This window comes from Juglans regia, chromosome 11 (assembly GCF_001411555.2).
Source record: "Juglans regia cultivar Chandler chromosome 11, Walnut 2.0, whole genome shotgun sequence".
NCBI classification, from domain to species: Eukaryota; Viridiplantae; Streptophyta; class Magnoliopsida; order Fagales; family Juglandaceae; genus Juglans; species Juglans regia.
Window position 1 is genome coordinate 20,208,672 of NC_049911.1, and position 24,106 is coordinate 20,232,777.

The 24,106-nt window shown below is 36.5% G+C and overlaps 1 protein-coding gene across 1 annotated transcript; it reads right to left on the reverse strand.

The window, feature by feature from the left end:
* Positions 1 to 1,165: 1,165 nt before the first annotated feature.
* LOC109018848 (mitochondrial proton/calcium exchanger protein-like) lies at positions 1,166 to 22,191 on the reverse strand. The gene is made up of 15 exons (XM_019001042.2): positions 21,875 to 22,191; positions 18,701 to 19,367; positions 18,314 to 18,626; positions 9,983 to 10,129; positions 9,780 to 9,868; positions 9,545 to 9,637; positions 7,294 to 7,420; positions 6,439 to 6,503; positions 6,184 to 6,355; positions 4,868 to 5,062; positions 4,671 to 4,718; positions 4,038 to 4,184; positions 3,810 to 3,892; positions 2,257 to 2,372; positions 1,166 to 1,730 (listed from the first exon to the last, which is right to left on the reverse strand). The coding sequence occupies exons 2-15, from the start codon at positions 19,297 to 19,299 to the stop codon at positions 1,648 to 1,650; spliced, it is 2,277 nt and encodes a 758-aa protein (XP_018856587.1). The 5' UTR covers positions 19,300 to 19,367; positions 21,875 to 22,191; the 3' UTR covers positions 1,166 to 1,647.
* Between the last annotated feature and the right edge of the window lie 1,915 nt (positions 22,192 to 24,106).

Genomic DNA, 24,106 nt, shown 5'->3' on the forward strand with positions numbered 1-24,106 from the left:
TTGCTCTAAATTTTGTGTTTTTTATGTTGAAACGGTTTTTCTTTATCCACGGCCAATGAGTTTTGATGTTTTGGGTATATCTGTATATATAGAAGTTTTAATTTTTGTGCTTATCTTAATTGTTGGCTCAGTTTTTGCATGACGAGAAAGAGCATTGGAATTGTCTTAGCTATTGAATATTCAGACAATAAAAATAAAGAAAGAAAAAAAACATTGCAACATTATGAAGTACATTGAGTTTCCCTTGATCGAAAAGCCCAAAATTAAGTTATTTTAACTACCTCAAATGATCTTTTAAATTGGTCTAAGACTCCAGTTTTTGGCCGCTTCAAGCTGACTTAGAAGAAAATACCTCTTTCTTTAGCTGCTGACCATATTGGAATATCTATTCCAGGCTGTAACCTTAGCTGTTTATAACAATAAATCTATCAATTCTTCTCCTACTTTTAAAAGTGGACATTCCTACTTTTAGAAATTCACTGTCATATTAGGTCTTAGCACTTGATTCACTCTACCAGCAAAGATTCCAATGCCTAACAATTCTCATACCGGAAATCCATACTCCTTTCTTTCAACCAGCAAGTGACTCTCAAGAATCCTCACTCTACTACTATTCAATATTTTATCATTACTTTTTATTATTTTTTATTACTATTTATTACTATTCACTACTATTTAATATTTTATCATTATTTTTTTTGTTATTTTTTTTTATTACTATTCACAAATTATCTGAAATCACCTCACTAGTCACTACCCAAACGTAACCATAACCAAGGAAGCAATGGGTCTCCAGAAACTAGAACCATACCGAGAAGGAACAATGAGATAAGGATAAGAAAAAGTTATTCAGCCCATAAGAAAAAGTCATTCAGAAAATCCCAAGCAAATTTCCTGTGAACAGCCTTTTAGAATTTCCTTCAAATCTCTTATGCCAAAACTCCCTTCTTCAACCGGTTTGCATACCTTTTTTCCAAAGCACCAATTTTCCTGAGATGGCTTGAAACTTCCTTAAGGTGTCACAAAGCACCATTCAGCCTTTAGAACCATGCTGAATGCAAATGCAGCATCATGTGGAACGCTAAAAAAGCCGGATGCTTTTCTGTACAGCCTCCATAGACAGGTGCATGTTTTAGAGATAGGTCGTTGCATGTGAAAATCAAGATTTCGATAGTAAGAACAACAATTCATTCATTGTTTCCTATGCTTAATGGGGGGAAAACGTGAATCCCACCTTATATCCAAGATGAGTTCCACACGTCGAAAGGCTTGAGTTTCATATCGGTCTAAAAAATGTTACCTAATGACATCATACTTCAGAATCCGAGGCCATCAATTTACAAAATCAAGATGAACATAAGTTACACAACTCTCCTATCTATCTAGTGTGGATACACACACTCGTTCTCCATTTATTTATATCTATATATTGATTTTGCGGCAATAAGGGATGCATCACTTCTTCCTTCAGCTACAACTACTAAGAATCCCTGATCTTTTTCCTTTGGTTCAAGGCGGGCATAGCATCATCATCTCACAGATATTGAGAGCGGAGCAGAGTATCCAAGTAGAATGTATTCTCTAAATGAGCGGCCATTTCATTCACAAATATAAAACTTGGATTAACTTAAATTGTGTATATATCCTCTATGATTTTCCTGCTTCAGAAGATTCAATATCTTCCGTTTCGCTGCCTAGTTTGATGATATCTTGAACCAGTATCTTTCCTTCTGTTGCAAAGAAAATGAACAAGTAGCAGTCAAATACGATAGTTATGATGATGTTTGAATGTCAAAAAATAAACAGAAATCAGAAAGATAAAATTTAGGCCTTTATAGCTATTCATAGATTCAATCATTTTAATGCAATACCAAAAAGCAATGGAAAGAGAAGAATGTTCATATTGCTCTTCTACCACCTAAGGTTCCTTCAGTTGGAAATATTGATTTCACAGCATGAAGGACGTTTCAACAGATCAAAATTGTGATGTTTTATTCCTCTTTTCTTGGCAATAGGTTGTGAACAAAGTTACTATGAATAACAGATAATTCCATTAATAGATGGTTAAGACGATAGAGAATGCTGTTGTCTCCATGCGGTACCAAACTCTTCATAATTGAAATCTAATTGCATCGTACGGAAAATCACCACCTGTCTATTCCACCAGTTGGGTACGGATATTAACATTCCTTTAAGATCTACATTTATTAGGAGGATGGTGAAAATCAGAAGGGGAAATAACCTATTTCCACTGACCTTTATCCTTGGAAAGATTGCTGATAAGTTCTTGTATGCCCTCCTTACCCAAAGTGTCCTTGAGGTACATTGCAGCAGATGCAACCTCCTCAGGTGTCACTTTCCCATCATAATCCCTGACATAAAAATAACAAAAAGCAGTTAACTTGACATAATTCCAAGAGATGCAATGAATTCTTAAGAAAGAGGGTAATGGAAGTTAACTATTGCTTTGTCGTAAGGATTAGACTATGATATTAGCTTAAACTGCTGTGCAGGAGGATTCAAAAAGTCCACGAACGATGTAACTTTCGAGGAGACTAAAAATTTCACAGGTGCCTTTTGGGTGAAAGAGTAATATTTTTAGGGAGGTGATGCAGAACATTGACACTGATAAATGATTTTATGTTTGCTTGATCCATCAGAGGAGATATATACTAAGAAGTTCAGCACAAATACAAAAAATCACAGATGTTGGGGCCTTAATTTAGAAGACTGCCAACCCATTAAATAGTATCACCAGCATTTCTTCGAACATTGTCTCAGGTCAACAGGACTTGAATTTGAAGTTGTACCCGCAAAAGTTTCACATTAAATTTCTCTTTACTACAAGAAGGTTAGTAGACCATCCAGGAAAGTTTTACATGTTTGTATTTATAAGTAATTAAATTTTTTGTTAAAATTGCAAAAACATAGTTTGAGTACTCAGGTAGTATATAGGAGAAACACATAACTAGATGATCGCTTCGATTTTGCGTCAGGCAGCTTTAAGCAAGAGACACATCATGACAACCAAATGGTTCCAATGTAATGGTCCCAAACCTTTTCTTTTCTATAATTGAAGATTTTAAGTCACAAATCATTGCTTTTATTGAGACTTGTGTACTCCAGAACTATTTCTTTTCTTCTGTTTTTTCCCCTTTCAGAAAAAAACAGATAGGTACCATGAGAGGTAGGATAATCATCATGTGTTCAGACAAGCTATGACTGAGAGGCCTGTACAACTGCCATTTTGTAAGTGCATTGGGACATGGAAACAGCATGCAACATGTGATGCTACAATCTGATGAGGACATCTTCTATTATTGTTATTTTGGTCATTTTACTTATGTTTTCTTTATTTTATTTGGATTTGTATTAATGGGCTTAGGCTTTAGCCCATAGACTTTCTAAGGTTTATTTAGGGTTTGTGTTATTTTTCCTATTTAAATGCTTGTAATGAAACACTGAAGATCAGTTTTTTGAGATTAATCAATTGAGGCTGCCGCCGTCTTCCATCTTTTTCTGTGTCTTCTTATTCTTCTATTAATTTTCTGGTTTCTTTCTTATCTTCCACTATTTCTTCCTCTTCTAGTGTTTTCTCAATTTTCATCCTACATCACAATCCCTTCCCACAAATATATACACTCGATAAGCACCATGGATGGTTGTCAAATACACGCCCCCCTCTCTCCCCTTCTCTAAAACCATTTGCGGGATGACATCCTATATGCACACATCATGAACATGAGCATAAAGTTCTGTAGCATTCAACATCACCTTTCAAATGACATAGCTATTAAATGGCAACAAACCTATCAAGCAACCGCCAACGGTCTCCAATTTTTGCATCAACATCATCAATTTCCTTTTCAAGCTTGTGGAGCATACCATCAACCTGAAACAAGAACATCCCGTAACATTTTTGTATATTTCCACTTGCACATAGAACACATACAATCAAGATCCAACCATCAACGGGGACTAAATTGAGAAAAAAAAAAGGAATTCATAACTCAAAAGTATTTTTAAAATATAGTTACCCTTTCTATAAGTGCCGAAGAAACCTTGTGATCTGCAGCAGTCTCGGCAGCATGATCACTATCTTCCCGGGCAGCTTTGTACGCCTTCTTAGCTTCTTCTTCACCATCTGTACCCTCTTTCTCCACCATGCTGTTATACAATTCTATCTGGAAATGGTAATAGCAACAAAATCATATAAACAGCAACAGAATATAATGAGACGCATACAAGGTTCCAAAGGAAAAAAAAAAACAAAAAGCACGAATAACATGGAAAAGTTTTAAACCTAAACTACTTGTTATTTCAATTAATCCTCATGAAAATGGCATGGTAAAGTTTGTACTATAGTATGATGGACAACAAAACTCAGGGGAAAATGAAATTTTCGAGTTATGTAGCAGAGGCTCGAGATAACAACATCCAGTTGTTATACAAACACAGCATACATGAAGGAAGTTCCTACTTAAAAGAAAAATTTTGCTAAGACCTTCCGGAAGATGAATTGATATATACACATACACAGAAACTAAGAAACTTTTGGTGTGACTTTAAGATAAACTCAGAAATTAATACATGCACATACACATACACAGAGACTCAGCAAAAGTTAAAAATGTACTGGTTCAAAGTAAAAGAGAGATTTGTTAGCTTACCTCCTTTTTGACAAGTTGCAAGAACTCTTCACGCTCCCTGCTCACTGACTATAATGTGTAGCAGAGAAAAATAAAACCAAACAATAAGTATGAGGAAAATATTAAATAAGATATTATCAATCACTTGGACAAGCCTTAACAAAATTAAAATTACTACCAATCTTTTTTTTAAAAGTCAAATTACTTCCAATCCTTACAGATGCTGAAGCCAAAACAGCTAGTGCACGACTGAGCTCACAAAGCTCCTCCACTTTCTCCAATGTTTTCATTCTCGCCTGTTCCCGTGCTTCTCTAGCCATGGCTGCAGCCATCTCTTCCAAAGCCACATCCTTTTGGCTGCCAGCAGATTCCTTCATCTTGGCCTGCTCCTCCTCTTCTTCCTCTTCCTCGTCCTATAGAGATTAGTTAAAATAGTTAATAAACAAGCAAAAGGTAAGGATATGATATACCATGATGTATACCAATCAAAAAATGATATACCATGATATATCACAGACCTAGGAACTAAGCGTATGTTTGGTTAAGAAGAATTTTGAGACCAATTTTTTAAAGAATTTGAGATTCAGTATTTATTGGGTTTTGTGAGAAGTCTTTAAGTATCGAAGTTTGTTAAAGTGGGTAGGTAAAGTTGAAAAGCTTTTTTTAATATAATTTTTCTGAAGTAGCTTTTTCTTATTAAGTTTTTTTTGGTTAAGAAAGATTTTGAGAATTTTCTTTTGAAAAAATTAAGATGTGTTTTTTTATCGAGTTTTGTGATAAGTTTTTTATTTAATTTTTTTATATGTCCTGTATTGAAGTTTGTAAAGATGGGTAGGTGGGTAGGTAAAGTCGAAAAGTTGTTTGAATATAATTTTCTAAGAGTAGTTTTTTAAGTAAAAGTTTTTTTGGTCGTGTTTTTTTCCACTGAAGCCTAAGCAAATGAGTAGATGAAAAATCGATATAGAATTTGTTTTTAGATTGAAAGATGTTTGGATTGAAGTTGAATGTTTTTTTTTTTTTTTAAAGTGAAGACCAAACATGGCCTAAAGAACCATAAAAGTTTCAATGCAACACAATCACATGATCCTTGCACACTAATTGACTCACAACCAGTACAGCTCTTTTATGTATTTATCTTATGAATGATCTGTTTCAGAAATCTTGAATAATTTTGACAAGACATGGCATTTATGAACTTCTGACCTGTTATCCTTCTCATATTTGATGAAAAAGTTTGGCACATAACTTCAATAAGCATTAGTTTTTTTTTTATAAGAAAGATAAATTTTATTAATGAACAAGAAAGAACATAGGCATTATCAAGGTACACAAGAAGTATACTTCCAATACACCTAATAAGAGAACAAGAACTAGTAACAGAATATCAGAAGAAAAATGTAATCTGCTAGCAGATTAAGTACTGAAAATAGTAGTAAAGAAAACCAGATATATATAGTAGAAAGACCAAATCTCTAGCCCAACAAAAATGCCACGGGAAAAGGCAAAAGCACTTATAAAGTATAGTATAATTAACCTTGATCATTTCTTCCTGCATTTCTAGGAACTCCAATTTCCTCCTCCTTTCTGAAACAGAATCCTCTGATGGCAAGGTTGTTACTTGAACAGTATCCACAACCTCATCTGGTAGAGAGGAGATTGCCTCTTGAACAACTTCCTCTGGCTTTTTACCAGACGTAGAGAAGGCTCTGCAAAAGTACCAGACCACAATCAAGAAATTCAAGCATGGTTGTGTCTTGAAACATCTATATCAGGTGCAGCAATAAGTTACCTAGAAAGAATCAGGAGGGAAGATGGAAGAGAGTGATTGAGAGACAAATCCAACCAATCACGCAGCTGCAAAGTTACAAACAGATACAACAACTTACATGCCTGAATAAAAGGAAACCCTTCTTGGACCTTATATGCAGAGAGCAATATATCCAAACTTCAAAAGCAAATTCTAACTATTTTAATGGCATCTTCAAAATTTTAATGAATAAGTCACAGACATCAGAAGAGAGTCACTGCCATAAGATAGGTTTAACTAGACTGATTCTAGGAGTTACAAAAGCTGTTACTAGGTAGCATTCTAGATGTGTTAAATGTCCTGTTAAAATTATTCTCACTGCTTCAGCAGATAACTTGTGTTGTATCAAGAGGACAGTGACTTTTTTTTATGAGTAGAGGACAATGTGACATTAAGATAAGGTCATTGGACCTTTTGCATGAGGACATTGCAGACATCAGAAGTTCAGAATCGATTAGGTTCAAAGTGAAGTAAATCTATCTATAAGGCATGAAAATTCCTCCTTGTTCTCAAGGGCAGTAATTGCAGGGAAGATGGACAATCAAATTACTGCACATTGCTTAAATTGGCACACATTAAATCAATCAAGATAATTGGCTACTTTAACAGTTCTGAGCAGAAAACTAGTGGGTGAATGCTGACCATATCAAAAGAATGAGTTTCTGGCGGATGTATGTAAGTACAATGAACGAACGGTTTCAATTAAGACTATTGACTGAGGAATCCTCAGAACTTTTCAAATGCAATCACCCAAAAAGAAGTGCATCAGCCGAAAAAATAGGATGCAAGTTCAAGAACCGTGTGTCATTGAAATTAATAGGATGCAAGTTCAAGAACCTGTTGACGCATTTCCTCCACTGAAGATAAGTCGAGCATTCCTCGTTCTCTACAGGCATGACGAAGTTCAGCTTCTGAAAGGGACTCCACGCCCTCAGCCTGAATCAACTTATCATCATTCTTGATCCTGCCAAACCGAAACGATTTTAGGTTTTTTCATCCAAAACTTGAATATATTAAAAACCTCTTAAGAATTTATTGATATTGCCCTCATTTTTATCTTCTCTTTAAATCCCCAAAATGGCAATCCAAAACTTTTGATGCAAGAATCATTTTTTCTATAAGCAATGCAAGAATCAGCGTTGGTGAAAGCCCTAGGTGCACTTGAGAACAAGTGACCAACTGAAGTAAAACACACATTTTTTAAAATGATGTATAATACAAAAAACACCCATAAAATACAATAAATAAAAAAAAGCTTTGAAAAGCAAAAGGGTAATATATTTAGCCTATTAACTCAATTTATTAGAGTATTGTGCAATAAGGATAAAGTAATAAACTAATTACATAAATCTAAACTTAATTTATATAACTCTCATGCTTTACTAAATATAAACATCTATGACCAAAAAAGTTCAAGAATTGCAGCTATTAGCTTCTATGCTAGCATAAGCAATCAAATATCAATCCATCTAGAAAACCAACTTGGACTATTATATTAGGTTTAAAGCATATAAATCTTCTGACAACATGTGCCACCATGTAAATGATCTTCAATATAAACTAAAGACTTAAGAATATTTTATTATATCCTTTTGGGGGTCTTGAATGGATTTTTGAAAAAATTATGAAAGTGCATTCTGAGCTTTAAGCTCAAACAAAAAGCACCTTGTTAATGCACTTCGCTTTTGGTATGTGAAGCGCTTCAGCCGTGGCGCTTTGCATTTTGCGCTTAAGTGTGCTGTTTACAACACTGGTTGTAATTAGGGGTGGTAATTTGTGTTTGCAGGTAGTGCTCGTGTCGTGTCAAATCATGAGTATTAGACTATATATAGGTCAACCCGAACACAACCCGATTAATAATTAATTTTTATTAGATTAACCTAAACATAACCCGTTTAGAATGTATTTTGGTTATATGGGTTGATTTTGGATTTTGGGTTGATTTTGGGTTGACCCACAATTGACCTATTTATTAATCGTGTTTTATCAAGTCAACCCGTTTTGATCAAAACCCGCTTATTTTGTTTCGTGCATATGTTGGGTTTACGGGTCGGGTCATATATTACCTCCTAGTTGTAATGATTACAGTTTAACAAATTTCAAATCGATTAATACCTACAAGACTAAAACTAACTGTATTTTAACATTAAATGATAAATCATAATGGAAATTACACTTTACACCCCCAACTATCTTTGTTTTCTTAGTTAGCACCTTAAACTAACAATATGTTTCACTTTGCACCCTCAATTAGATCTAAATGTTAAGACAAACGAAAATAAAATCAAGTGGCACAATCACGACAATCAAATCTTAATAAACGGTGCAAATTGAAACCTATTAATAGTTTAGGGTGCAAATTAAAACTTTTCATAGTTTACAGCGGCAAAGCGTAACTTTTTTTTTATAGGTACAGCGGCAAAGGGTAATTAAACTTGTACCATATTAGAGAGGTGAAACACGCATGAAATTTGAAACAAAAACCAAAATCAAAGAAAACGAAAAAGACCACAAAACTCCCAAACATGAGCTTATCGACTAGAAAACCTCCTCAGAAATTTTCAAATGCCAGAACTGTAATAGAAACATAAAACCTTTTAAAATTGCCTCCGAAAGTATTTAAGATAAATTGCTGTTAGAAGTTATTTCTATTATTCTCCTTTCAAACAAAACAATGTCGCAAATAACATTTCTTTATGTCCACTAAATAATATCATGGAGAAAAGAAAAGGTTAACCAAATGAATATTAAAGCGTAAAACAGCAATTGCAAGGAGTGCAAGTGGATCAGCTATTTGTTTATAAGTGCAAATCGACATTAAATCAAGGTATTTCACAAATGAACCTTCAGTTCATATGTACGTATACATATAACAATGAGAAAATGACCACTTGTGAGAGATTCAGGGGCCCACTTTTAAAATACACTTGTCCAAGGCCCCCAAAAAGAAATTTCTGACCACATAACATAAGAGGAAAGTCCCTTTCCAGACCGAAAACACACAAGCAAGCTAACAGAAAACATAACAAAAAGGAGAGAGAAGAAGAAGAACAAAAGGGTGCGGCTATAAAAACAAAATGTATCTTACTGTTGTAGTCTTTTCCGAAGCATAAATCGCAGATACGCATCAGTTCCATATGAGCTGATACCCATATATTTGCACATGTTAACTAACCGAGGCCTACGTTTAACACCAAAAATAAGGTATCTTTGTCAAATACAGCATTGATAACAAAAACACCAATAACTATGGGAGTCACTGGATTACAAGAGTCATACACGGAATAATAGCATCAATATGAAGTTATAGCAGAAGCACCAACCTGCTGATGTTATCCAAAGTAAGCTCATCATTGAATAACTTGGCAAAGCCTAAAATTTCATCATTGGAACAACTGGCACCTTTTCTCAGCTATGCAAATTGCAGAGCAAAAATAAACAATAGATATCACAACAGGAAGACAGATGATTATAGAGCAACTCAACCTCCCTTGTTTATGAGAAGGATAACATATAAATAACTAACCTTATTGATAAATTCATCAAGATCTTCTGCTGTCTTCTTAATTTCTCCACTTCGTGAGATTTGGATTTCCTTCGCCATTTCTTTCACTGTGTCCTGAAGAAACTTTGCATATTCTAGTCTTGCGTTTAGCCTCCTTTTCAATGCCTCCTGCAGGTTGATCATTATAATTGAAACCAACATTCTCCTTGATAATGGGGCTCTCCAAGATTGGGAGAATATACTCATAGACATGCATTTATATATCTTGGCATATGCATTGGAGTAATATATGGAACAGGGGGGATACACGTCACACCACAGGTACCCCGCTTCATCTTTCAACAGTGATGAATGGAAACAGGATGCATGAGAAGCAATTAGGTGCAACAAACTGCTGATATTTTAAATAACTAAGTTTTAAGCAACACTGATATTGCTAGTTTACCTTCTCTATTCAAAATAGACATGAAACCCTTCCTTATATGTTACATAACACATCTAACGAAAATCTATACCTTTACAGCTGTTTGGAATCATCACCATGGTCTGCTAACAGCATATATATATTAGCACAAAATGGACGAAGTAAATAAGCAACTCATCTGAAACAATCCAAAGAAAACCCAAGCCATATCTAGACCTATGCTCCACAATGGCTAGTAAATGATACAATAGGAGCTCCTTGAAATCATTATAAAGGGAAAGAACTTCTCTTTCCTAAGCAATGTGGGTTTCCATTCACCATCCTCACATACTAAACCTGGGTTATTAAAATATCCCCCTTTTAAGTCCCTAACATTCTCGTCAGGTCTTTCCATTGTAGGTGACATTGGTCAAGTCCCACACTTCTGGTTGGGATTGACTCTGATACCATTTGAAAAGACATAAGAAAAGTTCAAGCCATATTTCGACTTGTACTCCAAAAAGACTAATCAACGATATAATTGGAGCTTCTACGTGAGATTTTATTCACCACCTTCTCATATTAATAACAGAATGGTTCGAATTGTCTTCTCTTTTGAGAAGGTCTTTCATTATATAGGCAAGACTACCAACTATACAAGGAAACTTAAGCTGTACATGCTAATCAATAGAGTGATCCTTGGGAGCTATATATGGTAAGCTAGCTAATTACATAGAGTGATCCTAGGGAGCTATACATGGTAAGCTAAATCTCCTCTCCTATTTAGGAGAGTATATACAACCTAGATTAATGAGTCAATTACAGCTATTACTCAGTAGGAATTTATCTATTGACACGGCATAATTTATGGCCTTCTATTGACATCCCCCCTCAAATTGATGCGGGTTATCCATAAGCATCAATTTGTTTGTAAGAAAATTATGTCGTTGCCGTGTGAGAGCCTTGGTGAAAATATCTGCCACTTGAAGATTGCTAGACACATGGGGAAGAGAGATAGTCTGAGCTTCAAACGCCTCACGGATGAAGTGGCAATCAACCTCGATATGTTTAGTGCGTTCATGGAAGATGGGATTGGCTGAAATGTGAATGGCACTAGTATTATCCGCATGAAGAGAAGTAGGACCACATGGAGAAAAACCAAGCTCAGCCAATAGCCCACAGAGCCAATGTATCTCAGTGCAAGCTTGGGACATAGCCCTATATTCGGACTCAGTAGAGGACTTAGAAACAAGGTCCTGTTTCTTGTTTTTCCAAGAAATAAGAGTTGGGCCAAGAAACATACACCAACCCGTAGTAGAACGTCAAGTGTCACTACACCCAACATAATCAGCGTCACTATATGCTACAAGATCAAGTGAAGTACCAGTAGGATAGAAAAGTCCCTGCAAAGCTATGCCCTGGACATAGCGGATGATTCATCGAACTGCAGCCATATGGAGGTGCCGAGGAGAAGCCATGAACTGACTAACCTGCTGGACTGCATAAGAAATATCAGGTCTAGTGATTGTAAGATAGATCAAGTTGCCAACAAGCGTATGATAGGCTGCATGGTCTGATAACAGGTCACCCTCTTCTTTGCGCAGCTTGAGATTAAGTTCCATGGGAGAACAAATGGTTTGAAAGATTTCAAATTCCGAATACCCAAGCCTCCTTCTTTGATGGGAGAACAAATGGTTATGGAGATTTCACAATGAACGGGAGGCCTTGTGGCGAACCGTCATTGCTTTTGAGGCATGGAGAATCATGGGGAGGTTGGTGTTCCAATGAGGTGAGTGGGCCTCATGGAGTTGGGCTATGGAAACATATTAGAAGAGGTTGGGACACACATATGCAGCACATACTTGTTTCAAAGTTGGAAATGGAGTGAAGGTAAAATTTTGGCATGATTTATGGTGTGGTGATCGGGCACTCAAAGAAGATTTTCCTCAAGTTTATGGCTTAGCAAGAAGAAAAGAGGTATCAATAGGGGATTTAGTTCTCATCTCCAATGGCCTTCCACAATGGAACATTACTTTCCTTAGAGTTGCACAAGACTGGGAAATGGATGAATTTTCAGTGTTCTTTGATCAGGTATACTCCACTCGTGTGTTGGGGGAAGGCGAAGACAAGATTTATTGGCGCCCTTCCAAGAAGGGAGTTTTCACAGCCCGTTCTTTCTACCATTCTTTGACCATGCACACCTCAGCCCATTCCTTCCCATGGAAGAGCATATGGAGGACAAAGGCACCTCTAAAGGCAGCCGTTTTTATTTGGACAGCTTTTTTGGGGAAGATTCTTACTATAGACAACCTGAGGAAACGTGGAATCATAGTTATGGACTGGTGTTATATGTGCAAGAAGAGGGGCGAGTCCACTGACCATCTCTTACTACATTGTGAGATTGCCAGGATCTTGTGGGACAAAGTTTTTGCTCGATTGGATTTAGCTTGGGTGATGCCGGAAAGGATATGTGACTTTCTAGCCTCGTGGAGAGGTATTCGGGGCAACCCTCAAATTGCATCCATATGGAAAATGATACCTATATGTCTATGGTGGTGCATTTGGAGGGAGAAGAAAGCAAGAAACTTTGAAGATCAAGAGCGATCGATGGAAGAGCTTAGAAATTTGCTTTTCAATACCTTGCTTCATTGGTCGATTTTAATTGATTTCCATGGCATATCTTTTCATGAATTCCTTGTATCTCTAAATTAGCACGCACAGGCGTTGCTCTTGTATATGTCTCGTATACTTAGGCTTTTTGCCTCCTTTTGATCAATAAAATTTTATTTACCGATAAAAAAAAAAAAAAAAAAAAAGTTCCATGGGAGTATCAAGAGGAGTAGAGTCCTGGAGACCAACAGAAGCCACCAAGTCCTGGGCATACTTGTGTTGTGACAAAAAGATACCATGTGAACCAGCAGTAATCTCTAGACCAAGAAAATACATGAGAGAGCCTAGATCCTTCATGTGAAAAGAGTCCTGTAAATGCTACTTTAATTGGGAGATCAGAACCAAATCAGTACCCGTGATGATTATGTCATCAACATACACCAAGAGAATAACAACACCAATCTCAGTTTTGCGAAGAAACAAAGATGCATCATACTTGGTTTTGAGAAAAGCAAACTTGAGTAGGGTAGAGGTAAATTTCTCATACCACGCACGAAGGGCCTATTTGAGACCATACAAGGAGTGACGCAACTTGCACATTGTAGAAGTAGGGGTGGAAAGTAAACCTGCAGGAGGACGCATATAAACATCTTCCTTGAGATCCCCGTGAAGAAAGGTGTTCTTCACATCCATTTGGTGCAAACCCCAATTTTGAGAAGCAGCAATAGCCAAAACTGTGCAGAGAGTGGTCATTTTGGATACCGAAGCAAAAGTCTCCTCATTATTTCCAAGAGCTACTAAGCAGGCTTTATACTTGTCCAAACTACCATCAGACTTAATAGAATAGACCCACTTACATCCAAGTGGAATCACACCTGCAGGACAATCCACCACTTCCTAAGTCTTATTAGCTTTAAGAGCACATAGTTCCTCCTGCATGGCCTATTGCCAGCATTCTCTTTGACTATCTGTGAGTAACCAGTAGGAATAGAAATAGAAGATATAGTGGCAGACAGTGCAAGAGTTGATGTACTTGCCATAAGTGACGGGAATCCATAACGGTCAGGAGAACCAAATACTCTAGAGGAGCGGCACAAGGGAGAAGATGGCAAGACAGGAGCTGAAGGGGGCAGCACTGGAGGTCTCCGCTGGTATACCGTGCCTGGCTTGAACCTTTCAACTTGAGTACTAGGAGCACAAGAAGTGTCATCAAAAGAAGGCAAGAAAGCAAGGGAAGGCTACAGTGATGAAGACATAGGAAAGAACCATTGATTTTCAAAGAAGAGCACATTCCTTGAAACACGAACCCGATTGGAGTTTGGATCATAGCATAAATAACCTTTTTGTGTGACACTATATCCCAAGGCACAACGGATGGATTGGGCATAAAGCTTGTTTCTGTCCGGTGGGGGAAGATGCATAAAACATACACACCCAAACGTGTGAAGATTTGTATATGTAGGATTGTGATGATGAAGCCTGAAATATGGGGACTCAAAATCTAAAACTTGAGAAGGAAGTCTATTTATAAGAAAGGTTGTGGTGGTGAGTGCTTCTACCCAAAACTTAGGAGGAACATAAGACTCAATGAGCTAGGTCCTGACAACATCTAAAAGATGACGATTCTTTCATTCAGCTACTCCATTTTATTGCGGAGTATATGGACAAGAACGTTGAGAGATAATACATTTAGATTGCAAGAAAGATTGGAACTCATGAGACATATATTCCCCACCCGAGTTGGACCGAAGAATTTTAATAGCAGCTGAAAATTGAGTGTCAACAAGAGCTAAGAACAGTTTGAACATAGGAAAAACTTCTGATTTGTGCCGCAAGAAATAAACCGATGTATATCTAATGTAGTCATCGATAAAGGTCACAAAATATTTGTATTGGGCATGAGAAATGATAGGACTAATACCCCAAACATCACTGTGAATTATCTCAAAGCTACGGGTTGCTCTACTTCCTTCAGAAGGAAAGGGTAATAAAGTCTTACTTTTGCCAAGTTTACAAGTTGCACAATCAGGAAATACAACGGAAGAAGAATGCTCTTTATTATTCAATAGACCAGATTTCAACAAATAAGATAGAACCCTAGAATTAGGATGACCAAGGTGCTTATGCCAGACTTCATTTGACACTTTAGACTCATTACAAAGTAAAGATAGTACAGAGAAAGAAGGTAAGCTACGTGGAACAGGTAGTTGCAGAGAAAAGAGACGTCCGTGCTTAGGCCCCTTTGCCATCAACTGCCCTGACATCTGATCCTGCACAACACAACCACCCTAAGTAAAGTGTACATCACAATTTTGGTCCACAAGCTGGCCAACAGATACTAAATTCACAGAGAGATTAGGTGATACAAGAACATCCTTAAAGGAGGAAGATACATCACCAACTGCCACAATGGGTAGAGCACTACCATTGGCTGTTTGATATGTGAGGAGCCACAATATTCTCTGATATTACTTAACCCATGGAGAGAATTAGTCATATGATTAAAGGCACCTGAGTCTAAGATCCAAGAGGTAGATGAAGAACCAGTACCTTGAAGACCAAAAGCTGAAAATGCACTCACAATCATTTCTTGCATCATCTCTCGAGTTAGAAAAGGTGTTGGAGGCTGTAAAGCAACAGTAGAAGTTCCAGCAGAAGCAACAGGAATAGCAGACTGTAACACACCAGAAGTAACAGCAGCATGATAGGCCTTGTTAGAGCGTGAAGGACGAATAGGACACTCCTTAATAATGTGCCCTGGCTGCTTGTAGTAGTTACAAAGTTTATGAGGACAGTGAGGGGCAATATGGCCATATTTCTTACAACTATAGCACTGTGTGGTGCTCATGTCACGACCCTTCCCCTTGCCATGAGTAGCATAGGCAACTGAGACAGTATTAGAAGCAACACGAGCCTGCTCCATAATATTCTGAGTATTGAGACGTTGTTCCTCACGCAAGATTTCTCAAAAACAGGCCTCCAAAGTCGGAACATGATCTCTATTTACTAGAGAGGCACAAACAGATTCAAAGTCAGGCCGCAATTTTATTAGAAATTGGTCTCTTTGGCTGGTTTTGTGTACTTGTTGTACTGTCGCCAATCTTCTACAGAGACCTTGAATGTAACAAGGTCTGAATAATCATTCCACAAAATCTGAAAACCAGAGTAGTAGTCTTGAACTGACAGATCCCCTTGGGTATAGTTAGCAATGGCCAACTCAAGCTAGAAGCGCCTAGCATTGTTGTCTTGGTTATAGACTTGCTTGAGATAATCCCACATAGCCTTTGCAGACCTATGAGGACGTAGAGAAAGAATCAGATGTGGCTCCATGGAACCAAGAATCCAGGACATGATTTGGTTATCTTTGGCAGCCCAAGCTGCCTTGTCAGTCGCAGAACCTTCTGCAGTAGATCCCCCTTTGCTGCTGCCATCTATATGGCCCCACAACTCCATACCCCTGAGAAATGTCTCCAATTGAAACTCCCAAGAAGCATAATAATTTTTGCCAATGAATCTGACACAAACATTATCTGACTTCTCCATGATCACTGAGGCTATGACTGAGAAAGCTAGGACTGAGATTTCTTAGAGAATGGCTCTGATACCATAACAAAATGGTTCGAATTGTCTTCTCTTCTGAGAATGTCTTTCATTATATAGGCAAGACTGCCAGCTATACAAGGAAACTTAAGTTGTACATGCTAATCACATAGAGTGATCCTGGGGAGCTATATATGGTAAGCTAGCTAATTACATAGAGTGATCCTAGGGAACTATACATGGCAAGCTAAATCTCCTCTCTTATTTAGGAGAGCATATACAACCTAGATTAATGAGACAATTACATCTATTACTCAGTAGGAATTTATCTATTAACACGGCATAATTGATGGCCTTCTATTGACAATTAAACCTGGGGTATTACATCCTCAATCTCAATATGAAGGCAAGAAGAACCAGCAATTCAAGTGCTACAGGAAATGTAACACCAGCTTGTCGGAATTGCTCATGCACAACTCATTGTCAATACTTGTGCAAATTTAGAAGACAAAATCAATAGTTTGACATTGAATCGCTTATAAAAAAAAATTGTTTGACATTACATCAGACTGCCTCGTGTGGGGAAAGGTTTAGAGTCGGGAGTGCAGTCCGGTATTGTGGTTGGGGACAATGTCGTTCCCCTGGTTTCTCTTCCTCCGATTAACGATATAGCGGGCTCAACATCGGATTGGATTCTGAATAAAGATAACGGGTTTCTACAAACCCTGGGGCTTTCACATGGAGAACATGGAGAATATGAAGACCAATTTAAAACACTACTCACTGCAATTGAGGTGAGCCACGGGCTTGAAACCAAATCTAAGTTTAAGAAAAGCAGGGAGTTAAAGAATCTTTCATGGGCAATCAACTATGATGCTAAGGGAGCTAGTTCAAGTTGAGAGAAGGCTAAAGGGAGGGCTTTCGGGTAGAGGTTTTTACAGAATCTAGGGGCTGGGGTCGAAGAGGTGTGTTACATTCCATTTCGGGCTTGGTGTATTTTGGGTAGGTTTTCATGGGCTTTTGGGTTATTAGGGGCTCTCTTGTATGGGCTAGGTGTTTTCTTGTATACATCCAGTGTGTTTGGTTACTCCTATTGATATATATATATATATATAATATTATTACTTATTAAAAAAAAGACATTACATCAGACTACATTATACACATTGCAGTTAATAACTCTTTTCTTCTATTTTTCCCTGGAGAAATGCCACTAGCACAACAAAGATTTTAATCTCAACCTAAAATTGTTGAACACCTAGAGAAAACACTTCCAAATTTTAAAATTCAGTCAAATCTTTTGTAGATTGATGCAAATCAAGAAGGAAAGTTTTTTTCCTTGTACTTCTGCTCCGTACTCTATCTTATTGAATTCTTATAAAAGCAGAATAATTTGTATAAATAGTGCCTAGCTGTTCTAAACAGTTGTACCAAAGATAACTATTTTAACATAACTAAATGGAGTAGAGAAAAAGATATCTAAAGAATCATTGCACCAGCAAATAGAAAAATTTTCTTAATTTTATCAACTTTAGACATTTACCTTGGAAAATTCGTAAAAAATGAATACAGGTTTGTTACAAACTAAGATACTTTCTCACAGCAAAATCTCATGGGCAGTGACCTAGAGCCATAACCCATCGATCAGCAATAAAAGACTATAAGTATTGCACACCACCCGCCAGTAAAGTATAGAAATCAGAAACTTTAAACAGCTAAACAAAAAGGAAAAAGACCATGAAGGTCAATCCACTCATGGTCCTCCAAAATAAGAATGTGACAGACCTCAAAACAATTACCTCTTCTTTCATCTTGTCCTGGAAGGTTGATGGTAACATGTTGGGAAATAATCTCAGGAATACTGGCAGCAAGAACTCCATGAATGGAACTATAATAAAAACTGCAAAAGGAACAAGCCTGAAAATATCAGCAGTGGTGCGTGTGAGTTGTTGTCTCTCCCTCCTAGAAAGAGTCTTCCCTTTCGCAAGCTTCAATGTTAACCTTGAGCTTATCCGAATATCGGCCCAAAGTAGTTTTGTACCCAACCAATAGTGCTGCAATGTAGACTTAAATTCATCCATCCAATGGCGAAACTTCCTAGCCCAGTCCGCCCTATTAGTATAATACAAACATAAGTACTAAACCAGTTAAAAGAGATCACACACAACAGATTAGAGGTTTAGAACCTGCTCATGGAGGCAACAGCTCTCAAAGCAGGACCAATTCCCAGAAGTTTTGTCCATATTGTCTTCATAATAGATTCAACATTCTTTTGTGATTCTTGCATTTGCTTAGCTTTTGCTTTGGCTTTAACTGTACTCAAACCTTCAACTGCTTGGTCACACTCCTCCGGTGAAGCTTCCTTTACCCTTTTAGAAACCCTTTGTTCATTTTCATCATTACCACTAGTTGTTTCAGGTTGACCCACTGGGGCTGCTGAAGCAAAGCGAACAGATTGTGAAATCCACTGAACACCCAAAGAGGGAACGAAACCCACCCTTCCAATTCCATTACCAAAAGTTGAAATTGCAAAGGAGTTATGCCTAGGAAATCCTGTTAATAAAAGACCAGGTAATCCACCTTTGTTGACTGAAGATAAACCTCCTTCATTTCTACAATTAGTAGCTGCAAATGGATGATTTGCAACCCAGCTTGAATTCAATAATACATCAGATGAGGATGTCCTTAGTAGCTCAAAATTTGGAAAACCTCGAATCAAGCAAGTGGATTGATTCAGGGAATTGAAGAGGTTTCTTTTCCTTTGCAAGATTCCTCTTGAAGCCATTATTAGAATCTTCAGCCCTTATGCAAAGAAAAAATGCACGTCTCATGCAGCCACTCGACTTAGCCAGCCTGTATGCAACGGTACTCACAATCAAGTGAAAGAATATAAAATGCTACTTCAAGGTTTGACATGTTGACTAAGGCACATGCTCTCACTATAAGCTTTTATATATTTATCAAGACCCATGCTATCATTTTCACAGTTCTCCCCAAATACACATGGTTTCATTGATAATATGGGCCAAAGAAATTATCAACTATATTTGCACATTGAAGGGGGAAATTTCAATACTTTTCAAGTTGTAATCTATTCATTTACCCTCATTTTTATTGCAAAGCAGAAAAAGAGGAATATGATTTTTTTTTTTAATAAGTAAGAAAAATTATTAATCCACATAATTAGGCATAGCCCAAGTACACAGGTAGTATACAAGAAAAACACCTAATTGAAAAAACAGCATAAAAATCCCCTTTTTTTTTTTATAAGTAAGAGCAGCATAAAAATCATTAAGGAGAGGTTTGAATTCAAAACCCACCTCAACTCATCTCATCTCATTATTACAACTTTTTCAAATTCTCACATAAAATATAATAAACAATTCAATTTTTTCAAATCTCAAAACAACTTTCCCAAATTCCCACACCAAATATAATAAATAATTCAACTTTTATTCTACTATTCACAAACCATCTCAACCCATCTCAACTAATCTCTGAATCCAAACATCTCCTAAAGCTAACCCCCTCCAATACAATAGCCAATGCCCAAAGTAACAACTAACAACGTATGGAAGAATAAATCTCTAATCCCTCCCAACGAATGTTCTCTATTATCGTAACAACGTCCATTCCTCTCATTCCATATGCACCACATAAGACATAATGGCACCATCTTCCAAACAGCCACTATTTGATGATTGCCCCATGTTCCACTCCAACAAGCAAAAAGATTCGGCATCAGCCGCATCACCCATGCAATATCAAGCCTACTAAAAATCTCATCCCATAAAGCCTTTCCCACATCACAATGGAGAAGAAGATGATCCACCGATTCACCATTCCTTTTACACATAAAGCACCAATCCATAATAAATATACCATGCTTCCTCAACTTATTAATAGTCAATTTTTTCCCATGAGAGGCCAACCAACCAAAAAAAGCAACATTGAGAGGCACTTTACTTCTCCAAATGCATTTCCAAGGAAAAACAGTAGATGATTGGATCAACATAACCTTGTTCAAAGATCTGACAGAGAAGCATGAATTCTACAATTTTATGATATTTGGTTCCCAAAAATAAAATGATTTTTTTTAGAATGTTGCCAGGGCCATGTGGGATGATTTCTTTGACAAAGTTGGGGTAGCATGGAGGGAGAGTGGTCGATCTTCTTGTTAGCAGGAGAAGTCTCTATGGTCTGCGCAAATTGCAGCAATATAAAAGACGGTCCCCATATGCCTTCTGTGGTGCATTTGGAGCCAAAAAAAGACGATTGGAACTTCGAAGACAAGGAATGCTCATTGGAGGAACTCAATAGCTTCTTTTTCAGCACACCGGTTATCTGCTCAGTAGCTTTAGATTCTAATGGGCTTAAAAATGCTCATGACCTTGTCTTTATTTCTTCTTTTTAACAAGGTCTTTTTTCTTTTTTCTTGTATATATCCAGTGTACTTGGATCACGCCTACTGATATTCATAAAAATTTGACTCATCAAAACAAAATAAATTGAACTAAAATAAGTGAATTAATAACATCAGCTACTTAGGGTCGATTCAGTATAAATACCTTTTGCCTGAAGCCTAAATATTGAAAGTAAAAATTCAAACATAAGTTCACAGTTCTGAGCACCCTGACAAAGTTCTACATATCCATGGTATATATACAAGCATACATACAACGTGTACAGATATATGCATGTCATCGTATTTACCAAAAACTTTGTCAACCCATTAAAAAATTCCTTTTATTCTACTTCTAATAGAAACCATGTAAATGGATATATCATATACTGAATTGTCATCTGAATCTACGTAGGCACACCAATCACAACAACCTGCTTAGACTAGTGGGGTTTGCATAAATTACCAACCATTAGTTATACCAAGTTTGCCTCACCCACATCCACTCCCCTACAGACAGAGCACATTTTTACATCACAGTTGAAGGATTTAAAGTCCCTGCTCGAGAATGGATTCTAATCTCAAAACCAGAAAAACAATCAAAAAGAAAATTGTGAGTCCTTTCCTCACTCTGTATGTTTAGCCGTATTAAAAGAGCGTGCCATTTGGTTTAGTTAATCAAAGCATATACAAACATGTACACGTGCATAATATATATATATATATATATATATATATATAGAGAGAGAGAGAGAGAGAGAGAGAGAGAGACTCACACGCGCGCAGAACACATATAGATTTATGTACGTATTTTTGTATGTTTGGTGTAACATTGGTGACAATTAGGCAAGGCCATAGAACAAATAACAGGAAGGTACTCAAGAAAATGCCTAAAAGAGAAGTTCGATGCAAGAAATACTTGGAGAGAAGAAGGCAATTAGGTCAATACGAAACTTACCTTCCGAGCTCACAGAAAAGACAAGCGATCAGAGAGAGGGGGACAAGTTCAGAGTGAGAGAGAGAGAGAGAGAGAGAGAGAGAGAGAGAGAGAGAGAGAGAGAGAGAGCTAGGTGCAGAGAGAGAAAGAGTGAGCGAGTCAGCAGAGAGACACGAAGGGAAGGTGAAGAAACTAGAAACTGCAATGGCGTGTGCGCGTCTTTGCGAAATCGAGCGGACTCTAGTATACATGCATATACATTCCCTGAGTGGGGCGCGCGTCGCGTATGGCTCTTGCGAAAAAACTTAAAAATAATTGTGTCTGGAGCGAGCGGACCATACCAACACCTTGACGCCAATTTTGTTGCTTTGAACTATAAACAGAATATTCTTCTTTATGGGGTAATATTCATACTTTCAGGATGGTGCAAGAAATCAAGACTAACGAAGATGTACCCAAAAAGAATGAGGAAGCAAATCCATGCTCAATTACAGCATATATAAGGCATTAATATTGTATCTGTTTATAAAGTTGTAATTTATTAGATGCGAGACTGAAAGGAATATAAATTGATTTTTTAGTAGGTTTGATTAATTACCTCATTCACTTTCACAAAATTTTTCATTTCATCTAATTATTACAATTTTTTTAAATTTTCACACAAAATAAAATAATCAATTCAATTTTTTTAAATCTCCAAATCATAAATAATATTAAAAAAATATATTCTAATAATATTTTATTTTATTTTTAACTTTCATCTCAATTCAACTCATCTCATTTTATCTTTTCTTATTTATGAAAATAAACGAGGCCTAATTTCAACTGCGACATATACAAAAGATATGTTTGAAAACTTTGCACATATAGTATTAAAATGTAATTGAATTCACATTTTATGTCTATATTTATTTGAAATGATTCATAAACTTGACAAATCACATAAAATATAAGAATTGATTACACAGGCATACATATGCACGCACGGTAGAAGCTTACATGCAAGGCAAGTATGAAAATTAGATAAATGAACATATATATCTATATGAGCAGCACTACACTTCTCGAAAAAATGTCTCGAATGGTTGTTCCGAAAAGTACATTTCACTTTTTTATTTTTCTTTTTTTTTATATATTTTTAAAAAAATAAAAAAAATTACAACATCGTTAAAAAATATTTCCTTAATCACTAAGTAAAAAAAAAAATCGTTTGGGACACTTTTTGAGTCTTGAATTTGGAACACAAAGCATTTCTCTTTCTGTATATATGACTATTACATTTTTAAAATACAATCATTAAAAAAGTAGGTAAAAAATATCGTTGTTAGATTAAAAATGACTTTTAGATAAAAAATAAAAATCAAAATATTTAGATAAATGACCATTAGATAAAGTAATAAATCTGACTATTAAATTTTAAAAATACGATGGTCGGAGAAATAAAGTAAAGAAATAACAAAAAGCAATAAAAATATTGTTTTTTTATTTATCTTTTTTCCTTATTTCCCATGGTTTCTCTAATTTTTCTAGTTTAGGTCACAGCCCTTCATCCATTTACAAAAGCATTCCTCCAACGTGGCATGTGAGAGCTAGAGTCTTAACAAATACTCACTAAAGGGAAAATTTAAGAAAGAGTTGGATTTGCTGCTTTGGGCGAGTAAAGGCGAGCAATGACATGGGTGAGGATCAAGGCTAGTAAGGTATAAACAAATGAACCATTGAGTTGAAAAATATCTGGTGAGCAAGAACTACACGGGCAAAGCAACGTGCAAGCAATTCACAAGGCGAGCAAAGTCAAGAAATGGGTAATAATTATATCAAAAAGGGTAATGCAGGATGATAATTGTACAAGATGCAAGTAAAGGCAGGCAACAATCATACTGAATGAGCAACGTTGGGCGAACAACATGTTGGGTGGACATAGCTTGACAAGCAAAGTGTTTGGAGCCCAAAGTACACGGCGGGCAAACCCTTTTAATTATCAAGAAAAATGCTAGTATGTCACTTGACTTTGCCTCCTCATTTTGATCGCTCATGTATTTTAATTTTTTTTATTTAATGATTAAGGAAGTAATTTTTAGTGTATTGATATATTTTTTTTAAATATTTAAATATGTTAAAAAATATAAAAATAAAAAAAATAAAAAGAGAGATTTGTGCTAGCGGGCACACCGAGCAGTCAAAGCTGGACGGCACGCTAGCACTGCCCAATTATTAAACACGGTGAAGGTTTAAATAATTACAACATTTCAA